The following is a 15,036-nucleotide window of genomic DNA, read 5'->3' on the forward strand; positions in this document are numbered from 1 at the left end:
CCTTAAACTTCTCATAGGGGCCAATGTAAGGTGTTTTCACACGCCAATTAGCTACACTGCAATTTGTTAACGGGTAACCTGCTCAGTGGCCTTGTGGTTAGAGTGTCTGCCCTGAGACGGGAAGGTCGTGAGTTCAAACCCCAGCCGAATCATACCAAAGACTATAAAAATGGGATCCATTGCCTCCCTGCATCAAGTGTTGGAATTGGCGGTTAAAACATCGAAATGATTCCCGAGCGCGGCCACCGCTGCTGCTCAATGCTCCTCTTACCTCCCAGGGGGTGAACATGGGGATGGGTCAAATGCAGAGGTTAATTTCACCACACTAGTGTGTGTGTGTTTGTGTGACTATTGTTGGGACTTTAACTTATCTTTATTCATAAACCCAGACCTGTGTGCTTACTTCCGGCTACAACTGTTGCCTTCCTCAGAGGTTGTCACAAGGCCCTGGGATGAGGGGGTGTACCAACTTTCTCACACCTGTGACACAGTCCTGAAGAGGTGGGACTGTAGATGGCGCCAAAAACTGTTTAAATTAGTTGACCAGACACTTCACAGCAACATCACGTGACGATCACAAGGAAGGCAACAGTTGTAGCCAAAACCGTCAGGTAAGGAAGTTGGGACTTTAACTTAACTTTATTCTTGTACCCAGACCTGTGTGTTTACTTCAGAACCTGACGGTTTTGGCTATAACTATTGCCTTCCTCAGAGGTTTTCCCAGCAGACCAGGACGAGGGGGTTTACCAACTTTCCCACACCTGGGACACAGTCCTGAAGAGGTGGGACTGTAGATGGCGACAAAAACTGTTTAAATCCGCTGACTGGACACGTCACAGCAACATCACGTGCCGATCACAAGGAAGGCAACAGTTGTAGCCGAAACCGTCAGGTACGGAAGTAAACAGACCTGATGAACCTCTTTGAATTAGGTACACTTTAGGTACATAAATAACAGGTTTTCTCCATCAGTCAAATTTTTATAGGCTAATGTTGATGTTGAAGTCCCGATCGAAGGAATGTTCTCCTTTGCGTCATCCAGTCTGATTTTGTACCTCAGACTAGGTGTCAGTCGGGTTCTGCAGGTGAACACACAATTTTCAATGTCGGGATTATGCAGCAAGGATTACGTCCGATGTTTCACTTGGCATGAAATCCCCTCAGTGCAGCGCAGATGGCGCTGAAGGTGTTGCCTCTGGTAGGTGCAGCGTTGGAGTTTACTATCCTCCTCCTCCACCACCACAACCTGGGTAAGTTGCTGAGGAGGGAACGCAATAAATCACTGAGCCATCTGCACAGTAAGGTTGAACGTCGAGGACGTAGTTATTCTTGCGGCATCAACACTGCTGACTCATTCGGTAATTTATGTTTCCATTTAAGGTTTTTGCACTCTCGAGTAGCGCAGCTTATTTGCAAAAAGAAGAAATAGAACAAGAAGAGGGCAGATTGATGCATAGATGGCGAGAGGAAACCATCAGCAAACATTTGAGGCGGAAGGAGACAAAGCTCAAATGAGAAAGGGTTGAGTGAATTTTGAATAATGATGCTGAAGATGAGCAGCTCGCGGAAAAAACAACCCCAATTAAACTCTTTAACACCCTTTTATCAATTATTTCCCCAGATCAGCCCGAGACCTCAACAAGGTCAAAATCCAATGTCCATCAACATGACTCATCCAAGATCGAAAACAGAGAGACTGGAGCTATCGCTTCCTTCCAGAAGTGGATGTGACTAAGAGACACCTGGAGTGCCTTGGTCCTCCCTTCCCTTCCTTTCCTGAAGCTCAATGTGTCTTTGTTTTAAGAGTCATTTGTAGAAGAAACCCTTCCCAACTCTTTAAATCAATCTCCCTTGATGCAGAGTGAGCCCTGCCCTCTGCAACCTCCGACAGGTTAAAGCTCCCTCCTCCAAGATGGACAGTCCAGCAAGGGCCCCTCTTGGTGGATTCGGCACCACCACTGCCACCTCCTCCCTGGATGTCACCGGATGGACATCCTGGCCAGGAAACAGCTCCATGGAGCTCAACCAGAGCCTCGTCATTGCGGCCGGACTCGGGGGCGTGGGCGCGGCGGCAGCCATGAGCGCGGGCGTGGACAACCTGACTCGAGAGGACGTCACAAGCTTGGCCATGAAGGAGAAGAACTGGCCGGCGCTGCTCATCCTGGTCATCATTGCACTGACTGTCGGCGGCAACATCCTGGTCATCCTGGCTGTGTCACTGGAGAAGAAGCTCCAAAACGCCACCAATTTCTTTCTGAGGTCCTTGGCAGTGGCCGACATGCTGGTGGGCATCCTGGTCATGCCCATCTCCCTTATCAACATCCTATATGGTGAGTCTCCCAACACTTTGCTTGGAAGTAAAATCCTGTCTAGTTATGTTTAATTCATATTTAAATGTGTGTTAGAAGTCAAGGAACGTTCAGTCATATTCATGCAAGCTTTTCCTCCTGATATCCAGCACCAGCTGTCTCCAACATGCAAAACCTCCAAAGAAGTGAACTAAAATTGTGCAGTGGCGCCCTTAAATATTTTTTGCCAGAGGAAATCCACACGACAAGACATTTTCAGTTGTATTTGCAGAAAATTATGTAATAATTCAAATTTATTGGTGACATCTTTATGCCTGTAGCACGGTGTGCCTTTGCCCTGACATTGTATGGCTGTCTGCTATTTTAAAGACATGTTCTGTAAATAATCAAGGATTTGTGTCACAGTCGTATAAATAACTACGTATACCTTGTGCAACATGGCTGCATCATCTCGCAAGATTAGATCAAAAAAGACAATCCCCGTGCGATTTCATTCCAGTTCATTGTAGCAATATAATGTGAGAACATTGCCTTGCAGCACTCCTCTCTGAGCTGCTACCTTACCGTGGTAGAGGAGTTTGCGTGTCCCAATGATCCTAGGAGCTATGTTGTCTGGGGGTTTTCATGCCCCCTGGTAGGGTCTCCCAAGACAAACAGGTCCTAGGTGAGTGATCAGACAAAGAGCAGCTCAAAGACTTCAATGGAATTACAACGAAATGAACCCAGATTTCCCTCGCCCGGACGTGGGTCACCGGGGCCCCGCTCTGGAGCCAGGCCCGGAGTTGGGGCACGATGGCGAGCGCCTGGTGGTCGGGCCTGTTCCCATGGGGCCCGGCCGGGCACAGCCCGAAGAGGCAACGTGGGTCATCCCTCCAATGGGCTCACCACTCATAGGAGGGGCCATAGAGGTCGGGTGCATTGTGAGCTGGGCGGCAGCCGAAGGCAGGGCACTTGGCGGTCCGATCCTCGGCTACAGAAGCTAGCTCTTGGGACGTGGAACGTCACCTCACTGGGGGAGAAGGAGCCTGAGCTAGTGCGCGAGGTAGAGAAGTTCCGGCTGGATATAGTCGGACTCACCTCGACGCACAGCAAGGGCTCTGGAACCAGTTCTCTCGAGAGGGACTGGACCCTCTTCCACTCTGGCGTTGCCGGCAGTGAGAGGCGACGGGCTGGGGTGGCAATTCTGGTTGCCCCCCGGCTCAAAGCCTGTACGTTTGAGTTCAACCCAGTGGACGAGAGGGTAGCTTCCCTTCGCCTTCGGGTGGGGGGACGGATCCTGACTGTTGTTTGTGCTTACGCACCAAACAGCAGTTCAGAATACCCACCCTTTTTGGGTACACTCGAGGGAGTACTGGAAAGTGCTCCTCCGGGTGATTCCCTTGTCCTACTGGGAGACTTCAACGCTCATGTTGGCAACGACAGTGAAACCTGGAGAGGCGTGATTGGGAAGAATGGTCGCCCGGATCTAAACCCGAGTGGTGTTTTGTTATTAGACTTTTGTGCTCGTCACAGTTTGTCGATAACAAACACCATGTTCAAACATAAGGGTGTCCATATGTGCACTTGGCACCAGGACACCCTAGGCCGCAGCTCCATGATCGACTTTGTAGTTGTGTCATCGGATTTGCGGCCTTATGTTTTGGACACTCGGGTGAAGAGAGGGGCGGAGCTTTCTACCGATCACCACCTGGTGGTGAGTTGGCTGCGATGGTGGGGGAGGATGCCGGACAGACCTGGCAGGCCCAAGCGCATTGTGAGGGTCTGCTGGGAACGTCTGGCAGAGTCTCCTGTCAGAGAGAGTTTCAATTCACACCTCCGGGAGAACTTTGAACATGTCACGAGGGAGGTGCGGGACATTGAGTCCGAGTGGACCATGTTCCGAACCTCTATTGTCGAGGCGGCTGATTGGAGCTGTGGCCGCAAGGTTGTTGGTGCCTGTCGTGGCGGTAATCCCAGAACCCGTTGGTGGACACCAGCAGTGAGGGATGCCGTCAAGCTGAAGAAGGAGTCCTATCGGGTTCTTTTGGCTCATAGGACTCCGGAGGCAGTGGACGGGTACCGACGGGCCAAGCGGTGTGCAGCTTTAGCGGTCGCGGAGGCAAAAACTCGGACATGGGAAGAGTTCGGGGAAGCCATGGAAAACGACTTCCGGACGGCTTCGAAGCGATTCTGGACCACCATACGGCGCCTCAGGAAGGGGAAGCAGTGCACTATCAACACCGTGTATGGTGCGGATGGTGTTCTGCTGACTTCGACTGCGGATGTTGTGGATCGGTGGAGGGAATACTTCGAAGACCTCCTCAATCCCACCAACACGTCTTTCTTTGAGGAAGCGGTGCCTGGGGAATCTGTAGTGGACTCTCCTATTTCTGGGGCTGAGGTCGCTGAGGTAGTTAAAAAGCTCCTCGGCGGCAAGGCCCCGGGGGTGGATGAGATCCGCCCGGAGTTCCTTAAGGCTCTGGATGCTGTGGGGCTGTCTTGGTTGACAAGACTCTGCAGCATCGCGTGGACATCGGGGGCGGTACCTCTGGATTGGCAGACCGGGGTGGTGGTCCCTCTCTTTAAGAAGGGGGACCGGAGGGTGTGTTCCAACTATCGTGGGATCACACTCCTCAGCCTTCCCGGTAAGGTTTATTCAGGTGTACTGGAGAGGAGGCTTCGCCGGATAGTCGAACCTCGGATTCAGGAGGAACAGTGTGGTTTTCGTCCTGGTCGTGGAACTGTGGACCAGCTCTATACTCTCGGCAGGGTTATTGAGGGTGCATGGGAGTTTGCCCAACCAGTCTACATGTGCTTTGTGGACTTGGAGAAGGCATTCGACCGTGTCCCTCGGGAAGTCCTGTGGGGAGTGCTCAGAGAGTATGGGGTATCGGACTGTCTGATTGTGGCAGTCCGCTCCCTGTATGATCAGTGTCAGAGCTTGGTCCGCATTGCTGGCAGTAAGTCGGACACGTTTCCAGTGAAGGTTGGACTCCGCCAAGGCTGTCCTTTGTCACCGATTCTGTTCATAACTTTTATGGACAGAATTTCTAGGCGCAGTCAAGGCGTTGAGGGGTTCCGGTTTGGTGGCCACGGGATTAGGTCTCTGCTTTTTGCAGATGATGTAGTCCTGATGGCTTCATCTGGCCGGGATCTTCAGCTCTCACTGGATCGGTTCGCAGCCGAGTGTGAAGCGACTGGAATGAGAATCAGCACCTCCAAGTCCGAGTCCATGGTTCTCGCCCGGAAAAGGGTGGAGTGCCATCTCCGGGTTGGGGAGGAGACCCTGCCCCAAGTGGAGGAGTTCAAGTACCTAGGAGTCTTGTTCACGAGTGGGGGAAGAGTGGATCGTGAGATCGACAGGCGGATCGGTGCGGCGTCTTCAGTAATGCGGACGTTGTATCGATCCGTTGTGGTGAAGAAGGAGCTGAGCCGGAAGGCAAAGCTCTCAATTTACCGGTCGATCTACGTTCCCATCCTCACCTATGGTCATGAGCTTTGGGTCATGACCGAAAGGATAAGATCACGGGTACAAGCGGCCGAAATGAGTTTCCTCCGCCGGGTGGCGGGGCTCTCCCTTAGAGATAGGGTGAGAAGCTCTGCCATCCGGGAGGAGCTCAACGTAAAGCCGCTGCTCCTCCACATCGAGAGGAGCCAGATGAGGTGGTTCGGGCATCTGGTCAGGATGCCACCCGAACGCCTCCCTAGGGATGTGTTTAGGGCACGTCCAGCTGGTAGGAGGCCACGGGGAAGACCCAGGAACCGTTGGAAAGACTATGTCTCCCGGCTGGCCTGGGAACGCCTCGGGATCCCCCGGGAAGAGCTAGACGAAGTGGCTGGAGATAGGGAAGTCTGGGCTTCCCTGCTTAGGCTGCTGCCCCCGCGACCCGACCTCGGATAAGCGGAAGATGATGGATGGATGGATGGATGGATGCCTTGCAGCAAGCTTGTCAAATTCAAGAACATCTGCAGTATGATTGTGGAAAGTTGTGGATAATTTATTTTATACTTTAAATCAAAAACTTCAGATCAACAAGTTTATTCCCGCACACAACACACAAGGGATTTGGTGCATTAGCATGGCAGGAATCATATTTCGGGGGAAACCTGCACTTTTTATTGTATTAATTTCAATCATAATTCACCATATCTTTCTGAGACATGACCACACCTTTATGTTTTCTTTGCATTCTGTGTAGTAAAAAACTATTAGTTATCAATGCAAGTATATGTAATACATCTATTCCACCTTTAAAACACATCCAAAAATACCAACAATACTTCATTTAAATGTTGTGACCTGCATATTAACCAAGACATGGCAACATTTTTATTGTAAGAGCCAACACAGAGGAACTACTTTTTTGCCATAGACACATCATCTTGCTCACACTGCTCCTCCGACCACTTGCAAGAAACCAGCTTTTAGCTAGCTACTCACTAAAGAATAGGAAGAATCAGCAAAAGCAGAAGAAGAGGATAAAAACAAAAAGAAGGAGAAATGGAAGACGCTTGAGCTGCCGTTTTGAATTTAAATTGGAAAAGATAACGCGAGGTTACGAATCATGCATCTCATCATTAAAGTAGAAGGTTGTGGCACCAAGCCGAGAAGTTGGTCAACTTTAAAAATCCACACGCTACCAACTCAAAACTACTTGGCTCTCGAAAAATGTAACGCAGCATAAAAAAATGATTTCTAGCGATGTTATCTAAAAATTAGGATTATTCTGAATTTATCAGCTCAAGGAGAACATGTGCTGAAAGATACAACATCCCATCGGCACAATGTAAGTCCCTGTTTTTTTATTTAAAACGTTTAGCAGTAGTGCTACATGACAATGCTCCAAGGCGCTCATGAAAAGTGCCATTTGTGGTTGCAAACATAGAAAGTGTTTATATTATTGAATTGACAGACGTAGCCTTTGTTGCTATACGAGCTGTAGAATAAATATGTCCAGGAAAGAAGTTACCGTAATGCCTAAAATGCCCAAAATACGGTAAATATTACATATGATCATGGATGTAGGGGTTACTACATAAAATTATGTTGCAGGCTTTTGGATGACATTTTTAGAGGGTTTCATGGCGGAAAAAATGGTATCCCCAGTACCATTACTGTTTGCCTCCTCTTACTAACAGTTTTTTTAGTATTTATAATACACATAAAATGGTATGACATGTAAGTTATTGCCTCACACAGGGAATCTAGGTTACAGGAAAAATTCTGAAAAGACAAAAAAAAAAAGGGCCATTTTTCTTTTAGTAGCAGCTGTCATAAGTTCTGAACTCACAAATTGTTCACCCTTGTATGTCCACCATGTTCACTCCATGCATGGGGCCCAAAACTGGCCGACTTCATCATTTTTACAGTGCTCGCAACGACATCTTCAAAACAATAGACAGCACTTTTTTTTCAGGCCATATGGCGACAGCACTTTTGAACTTCATTCCTTTGCTCATTCATGTCTTTATATAGCAACAGGAAAGTGTTTACGCATACTAATTAGGCACTGTCAAGTAAATACTGAAGTACCGTGGGCCACTTTTACCCCAACTCCGAAGGGCCATTGTAGCCAATAGGAAAGTAGAAGACTGTTACTTATTGGAAAATATGCACACATAGCAATGATGTGCGGAAAATTGAGGATAAAATGAATACAGTCCCTCCCTTATCACAGCTTTTTGGTTCTAGGCCTGACCGTGGTAAATAAATGTGAAACAGGAAGACTATTAAGAAATCAATTTTTTTCAAAGTTGGAGAATAAAAAAACTTTACAACCTTCTAACTATGTTTTTAAGAGCCTTGTAAACATAAAACAAAAAAAACAATCTTTTCAGCCAATATTGTGGCCTGAGTGTGTTCTACCGTGGATTGCTGTACTCAGTAAGTATGTGTCCATGCACTAAATTAGTCCAAAAGTTTCTCTCTGAATAAGCCTCCTACAGCCCATGTAAACACTTTAATCTGATAGTGTTCGGTTATTGGGATTTTGCGATTGGAAACCAAAACTCTCGAGGGGGTTATGCGGCCACAGAAGACCCTTTGTACGGCGCATGCGTCAGTCTCGACGTGCGGGATTTAACCTGGAAGCAGATATTCAATAAAAATAAGCAACAATTGTAAGGAAAGTGACTTTATTTGCTTCACAAATTAAAAGGACTTAACATTTTAAAGTGCATTGACGGTACAAAAAAAGAATTAGCTTTACTTAGGAATTTAGCTAACTGGCAAGATAGTTTAGAAAAATAGCAACCTTCATCTAGAACAGTATCAGTCGGGGCACGAACTGCCGTTTCCTTCGGATTTAAATTTCCTTCCATCAATCCACATGCCTTAAGATAAACTTAGACACATTCAAAAGTTTTGTTTCCGTGTTTCTATGTCCGAATATTTCTTGGAAAAAACTATTTCGCTGGTGTTGTGGTATAAGGCAATTCACTTCGCGGTGGCGCACAAGGCTCGCTTAACCTGCATTGCTGGGCTTCTTCTGTCCACAGTGCATTACTACGTGTGAGACAAACACTTTATCTCTGTGTTTATTTTAACGTTACATGTTTGAAATTTAAGCCTTCACAGTGTCAAAAAAATTACAGTTTGCCTTTTCTGTGGTATTAATGAGATTTTAAAAGACTCTCGTTAGTCCGATGTTTGTGTGCTACAACCTCTTTCTTGTTGAGACGCTTCATACAATTGTAACTGTTATTTCTGCGTGCACATAAATTTAATAGTGTTTGGAGGCATTCATTGAAAAAAAAATAAAAAATTCAATGTACAAATGTATTATTGCCTGACAAAATTTGACAAAACAGTCTTTTCCTTCGGCTGTAAACCTCCTTCCATCAAACTACAGCCTTTCGAATGAATTCCAAAACAATAAAGTTTTGTTTCCATGATTCTTCATCCAAAAATTCCTTCGAAAACACTCTGCCAATGGTCTTCCTTTGCTTCAGAACTGCATCCGCACCGATACATACTTGGTAGTAGAGTCATGTTCGCAGCACAATCCAAGATCATTTTTTAATGCTGTCTGCTATTTAACATCAACATAGCCATAAGAGACGTAATATTTGTAATCTGTGTCAATGTTACTGCTGACATCAGTTAAAACAAGTTGTAAGGATCCGAAGATGGCAACTGTGACATCATAGGGTAACCGGAATATTTACCTTAAACATAGCCTTAAGAGACTTAATATTTGTAATCTGAGTCAATGTTACAGCTGACATCAGTTAAAACAAGTTGTAAGGATCCGAAGATGGCAAGTGTGATGTCATAGGTCAACCGGAAAAGGAATTAATTTAACCGCCCTAGAATGAAATTAGCACCCCCCAATGTACGGGAGGCACATGGCATTTTGATTGTTTTAAACTTTTATTAGTAGATTGCACAGTACAGTACATATTCTGTACAATTGACCAATCAATGGTAACACCCGAATAAGTTCTTCAACTTGTTTAAGTCGGGGTCCACGTTAATCAATTCATGGTAAACCATGACAAATAGTCGCATTATATAGTGTGCATGGACACATGGAATTCAAACGTAGGGGTGAAAATACCAAAAAACGAACTATTTGAAAAATCCAACTAATTTAGTGCACGGATCTTCCGAGTGTTTTTCTTGTGGCCGTTGCCTGGCCACTATAATACGCCACTAAGGGAAAATAATTTGCCACATCCTGGGTTGTTCCTCTTAATGCGAACTAGGCATCCATAATTGTTTTCAACAAAATGGCCAACTTGCAGCTAAAACCATTAGCCGTACTGTAAACACTACGTGTTGTTTGCATTGCGTGGCCTCCTTTGCTATTCCTATTGTTCACTAATGTCATGTGGAGTTTTATTGGTGTTGACGATATACCACTTCATCTACACTTAGCATTGCCCAGGCAGCTGCTGATAGGTGATAGCAGTCACAATGTGTTATTCTTATAGCCAGACCTGTGTGTTTAATTGCGTACCTGACGGTTTCGGCCACAACTGTGACAACCTCTGAGGAAGGCAACAGTTGTAGAGGAAACCGTCAGGTAGTTCTGGTTATAAGAATAACAAATTGCATAATTTTTTGAAGACCTAATGAAACTCTTCTGATCACTGATAGTCTTGTTGGCATTAAGTGGCTCCCCAATTTGAACATATGTTTTGATGAGGCAGCAGTTGAAGTGCATCAAAAAGTTGTTTGCCCAAATTTGGTCAACTTGATTAATACGCTGATGCTATCGTTGCGCCAAGATGAGCGATCTGTTATTAGCACCCTTAACCCAGAAATGGAAGTCCTGCTTGATAAATACTTTAATCAATCTCCACAACATAAGAGAAAACAAGAGACACACTGCACTGCAATAAATATAAGAACTACATGGACTTATTTTAACATTAACTTCAAGCCAAAAATATTGAGGTTATGCTTTTAGAAAAATATAGTAGTGAAACCGTAAAAAGAGAAGTGCGATGGTCCGTTTTTACTGACCAAAGAAAATGCATAGTTTTTTTTTCATAAAATTTTTATTGACATCCACTATCATATATTCCTATTCGTTACATCATATATCTATTGTCTGCCCTAAATGTCAAAATATTTTTTGTTTATATCCCGATGCCACCCCTAACATCCCCCCACCAGAAATAAAAAGAAAAAAGCAGCAAGAAAACAAAAAAGTAATAATATTTACAGATAAATCAATTAAATAAATAACATTTAAAACAATAATAGTAAATTAACAATACCAATAATGAGTAATAAAATAAAATATGAACAGATAGTAAATATTAATTTAAAAAAAAATCTATATAAACATATAGGGAGTAACCTTTTTTTTCCTTCTTTTTTTTTAACAGTGCGATCACTAATTCGAGAAAAAAAAAAATCAGGCTTGTAGGGCGTGACATAATTGACCCAGTTTTCCCAGTATGAAATAATTTTCTCCAATTTATAATTAATAAAAGCAATTATCGTCTCCATTTTATATATATATATATATATATATATATATATATATATATATATATATATATATATATATATATATATATATATATATCTCCATCCATCTTCTTCCGCTTATCCGAGGTCGGTCGCGGGGGCAGCAGCGTAAGCAGGAAAGCCCAGACTTCCCTCTCCCCAGCCACTTCGTACAGCTCTTCCCAGGGTATCCTGAGGCATTTCCAGGCCAGCCGGGAGACATAGTCTTCCCACAAGTCCTGGGTCTTCCCCGTGGCCTCCTACTGGTCGGACGTGCCCGAAACACCTCCCTAGGGAGGCGTTTGGATGGCATCCTGACCAGATGCCCAAACCACCTCATCTGGCTCCTCTCGATGTGGAGGAGCAGCGGCTTTACTTTGAGCTCCTCCCGGATGACAGAGCTTCTCACCCTATCTCTAAGGGAGAGCCCCGCCATCCGGCGGAGGAAACCCTTTTCGTCCGCTTGTACCCGTGATCTTCTCCTTTCGGTCATGACCCAAAGCTCATGACCATAAGTGAGGATGGGAACGTAGATCGACCGGTAAATTGAGAGCTTTGCCTTCCGGCTCAGCTCCTTCTTCACCACAACGGATAGATACAGCATCAACATTACTGAAGACGCCGCACCGATCCGCCTGTCGATCTCACGATCCACTCTTCCCTCACTCGTGAACAAGACTCCTAGGTACTTGAACTCCTCCACTTGGGGCAGGGTCTCCTCCCCAACCCGGAGATGGCACTCTACCCTTTTCCGGGCAAGAACCATGGATTCGGACTTAGAGGTGCTGATTCTCATACCAGTCGCTTCACACTGGGCTGCGAACCGATCCAATGAGAGCTGAAGATCTTGGCCAGATGAAGCCATCAGGACCACATCATCTGCAAATAGCAGAAATCTAATCCTGCAGCCACCAAACCAGATACCCTCAACGCCCTGACTGTGCCTAGAAATTCTGTCCATAAAAGTTATGAACAAAATTTGTGACAAAGGGCAGCCTTGGTGGAGTCCAACCCTCACTGCCGGCGATGCGGACCAAGCTCTGACACTGATCATACAGGGAGCGGACCGCCACAATAAGATAGTCCGTTACCCCATGCTCTCTGAGCACTCCCCACAGGACTTCCCGGGGTACACAGTTGTAGCCTCCTCTCCAGTACACCTGAATAGACCTTACCAGGAAGGCTGAGGAGTGTGATCCCACGATAGTTGGAACACACCCTCCGGTTCCCCTTTTTAAAGAGAGGAACCACCACCCCGGTCTGCCAATCCAGAGGTACCGCTCCCGATGTCTACGCAATGTTGCAGAGTCTTGTCAACCATGACAGCCCCACTGCATCCAGAGCCTTAAGGAACTCCGGGCGGATCTCATCCACCCTCGGGGCCTTGCCACCGAGGAGCTTTTTAACTACCTCGGCAACCTCAGCCCCAGAAATACGAGAGCCCACCGCAGAGTCCTCAGGCACTGCTTCCTCATAGGAAGACGTGCTGGTAGGATTGAGAAGGCCTTCAAAGTATTCCCTCCACCGATCCACAACATCTGCAGTCGAGGTCAGCAGAACACCATCCCCACCATACAGGGTGTTGACAATGCACAGCTTCCCTTTCCTGAGGCGGTGGATGGTGGTCCAGAATCGCTTCGAAGCTGTCGGAAGTCATTTTCCATGGCTTCCCCGAACTCCTCCCATGTCTGAGTTTTTGTCTCTGCAACCGCTGAAGCCGCACACCGCTTGGCATGTTGGTACATGTCCGCTGCTTCCGGAGTCCTATGAGCCAAAAGAGCTCGATAGGACTCTTTCTTCAGCTTGACGGCATCCCTCACGGGTTCTAGGGTTACCGCCTCGACAGGCACCAACCACCTTGCGGCCACAACTCCAATCGGCCGCCTCAACAATAGAGGTACGGAACATCGTCCACTCGGACTATTTTCCAGCGCCTCCCTCGTCACATGTTCAAAGTTCTTCAGGAGGTGGGAATTGAAACTCCCTGACAGGAGACTCTGCCAGTCATTCCCAGCAAACCCTCACAATGCGTTTGGGCCTGCCAGGTCTGTCCGGCATCCTCCCCCACCATCACAGCCAACGCGTGTATATATGTGTATTATATATATATATATATATATATATATATATATATATATATATATATATATATATATATATATATATATATATATACATATACACACACACACACACACACACACGCGCACACACACACACACACATATATATATGATTGTATTACATCCGGAGATGCTTTCTTCTTCATTCACCTTTGGTGAATGGAGCCTTGGCCAGGAGGACCTGATATCTTCAGACGGTATCCAGCGGTCATCGGGTGTTTCGACCCTGAACCGTAACACCCTACCACTGGTGGGCTGGCAGTGATGGCCAAGTCACTGCCTATCTCCTCCTCCTGGCTTCCAGCTGATCTCTTCTCTCCTGCTCCATATCCAGCAAGAGGCTATCCCTGCGGCCTCCCCCATCCTGCAAGCGGCTGTCTTTCTCTCCTTCCCTGTTATTCTCAAGGCTGTGAGCATTCTCCATACTGACTGGGTAGGGAATCCTCTGCAGCTGACCTCTACCGGGAACAGCCATGCCTGCCATCCTTTTCCCCTGCAGTCATTTAAAAAGTCCTGGTATTTAGCACTTTTCCTTTGAACGGCTTGGTCGCAACCTTCTTCCAATGGGACTGTGAGTTCAATGAGAATGTATTCTTTGCCTCTTCAGACCACAGCACCACATTCAGTCTCAGGGTTGTTTGTACAACCTGGGGGAACTGCAGCCTTCCTCCCAGATTTACCTTCATATACCAAGACCGTGCCATTTGCAATAGGCTCTTCCTTGATGTTGCTGTGGTTGGTTGCTTTTCTCCTTCCCTCACAAATTGGATGGCTCTTGTTTTCCCTTGTGGTTGCTGTTTCTTGATTTCTGCTGCTCCAGGGTGTTAGCCAGTGTAATGAGCACCTTGTCATGACGCCATCTGTATCTCCCGTGGGTAAGTGCTGTTTTACACCCTGACCGAATGTGCCCCATAGTGCATAGTGGATCCCCTCTCATGCCCCATTTGTGCAAGTTTGTTGGAGTCGGGAGTGTGTCATACACTGACCTCAGCAAGAAAGAGATGCGGAATGGTTCCAGTTTCCCATGTGATCTTTCTCTTAGGGAGGTCCAATTTGGTCCAGGCTCCCTGGGACGCGAGTTCCACTGCTCTTAATTTATGACCTTCCTCTTCCAGGTTTCGCACTTCCTCCTGGACCATTGCTCTTCTTTCCCTGGGTTGTGCCTTACTCCAATGTTGGACATGGGAAGTTCCAAGACCTTGTCTTCCTGTGCATAGCATCCCTATGATGTCATGTAGCCTCAATATTCTCTCAGCTTGTGCAACAGTTGGGTCAGCTGCCCACTTGCATCCTGATCTTGTAGTGACGCATGCGTGTCTGACTTGTTCGTCCTGGGTGTCTCTGTATGTCATTAAGACTCTGCAATTTGCTACCTTTAATTCCTCCACCACCAAAGGAAGCTGGAGCTGTCCTGATCTTATATAGAGGCCTACTGATGTGAAGATTGGAGGGATTCCCAGCCATTTTCTGAGGTACTTGTTGATCTTTCTTTCCACTCCTTCTACGCGTGTCATAGGGATGTCATACACTGTCAACAGCCACATGAGTCTTGGTAACAGTCCATGTTGGTAGTGCCATATTTTGATTTTACCAAGGAGTCCTGATGTTGTTCCTGTCAGTAAGTGAGCTGTCAAACCACTTTCCGAGGCCTTTTATAGGGTTC

General features: G+C 46.5%; 1 protein-coding gene across 5 annotated transcripts in view; it reads left to right on the plus strand.

The window, feature by feature from the left end:
* The window catches only part of htr2cl1 (5-hydroxytryptamine (serotonin) receptor 2C, G protein-coupled-like 1), a 225,008-nt gene that overhangs the window by 195,734 nt on the left and 14,238 nt on the right, over positions 1-15,036 (plus strand). For all 5 annotated transcript variants that reach the window (XM_061913502.1, XM_061913506.1, XM_061913504.1 and 2 more), the window contains one exon: positions 1,622-2,330. In XM_061913502.1, coding sequence (XP_061769486.1) covers positions 1,913-2,330 — 418 coding nt within the window. In that variant the 5' untranslated portion in view covers positions 1,622-1,912. The remainder of the gene's footprint in view (positions 1-1,621; positions 2,331-15,036) is intronic.

Source organism: Nerophis ophidion, linkage group LG10 (genome assembly GCF_033978795.1).
Source record: "Nerophis ophidion isolate RoL-2023_Sa linkage group LG10, RoL_Noph_v1.0, whole genome shotgun sequence".
Classification (NCBI taxonomy): domain Eukaryota; kingdom Metazoa; phylum Chordata; class Actinopteri; order Syngnathiformes; family Syngnathidae; genus Nerophis; species Nerophis ophidion.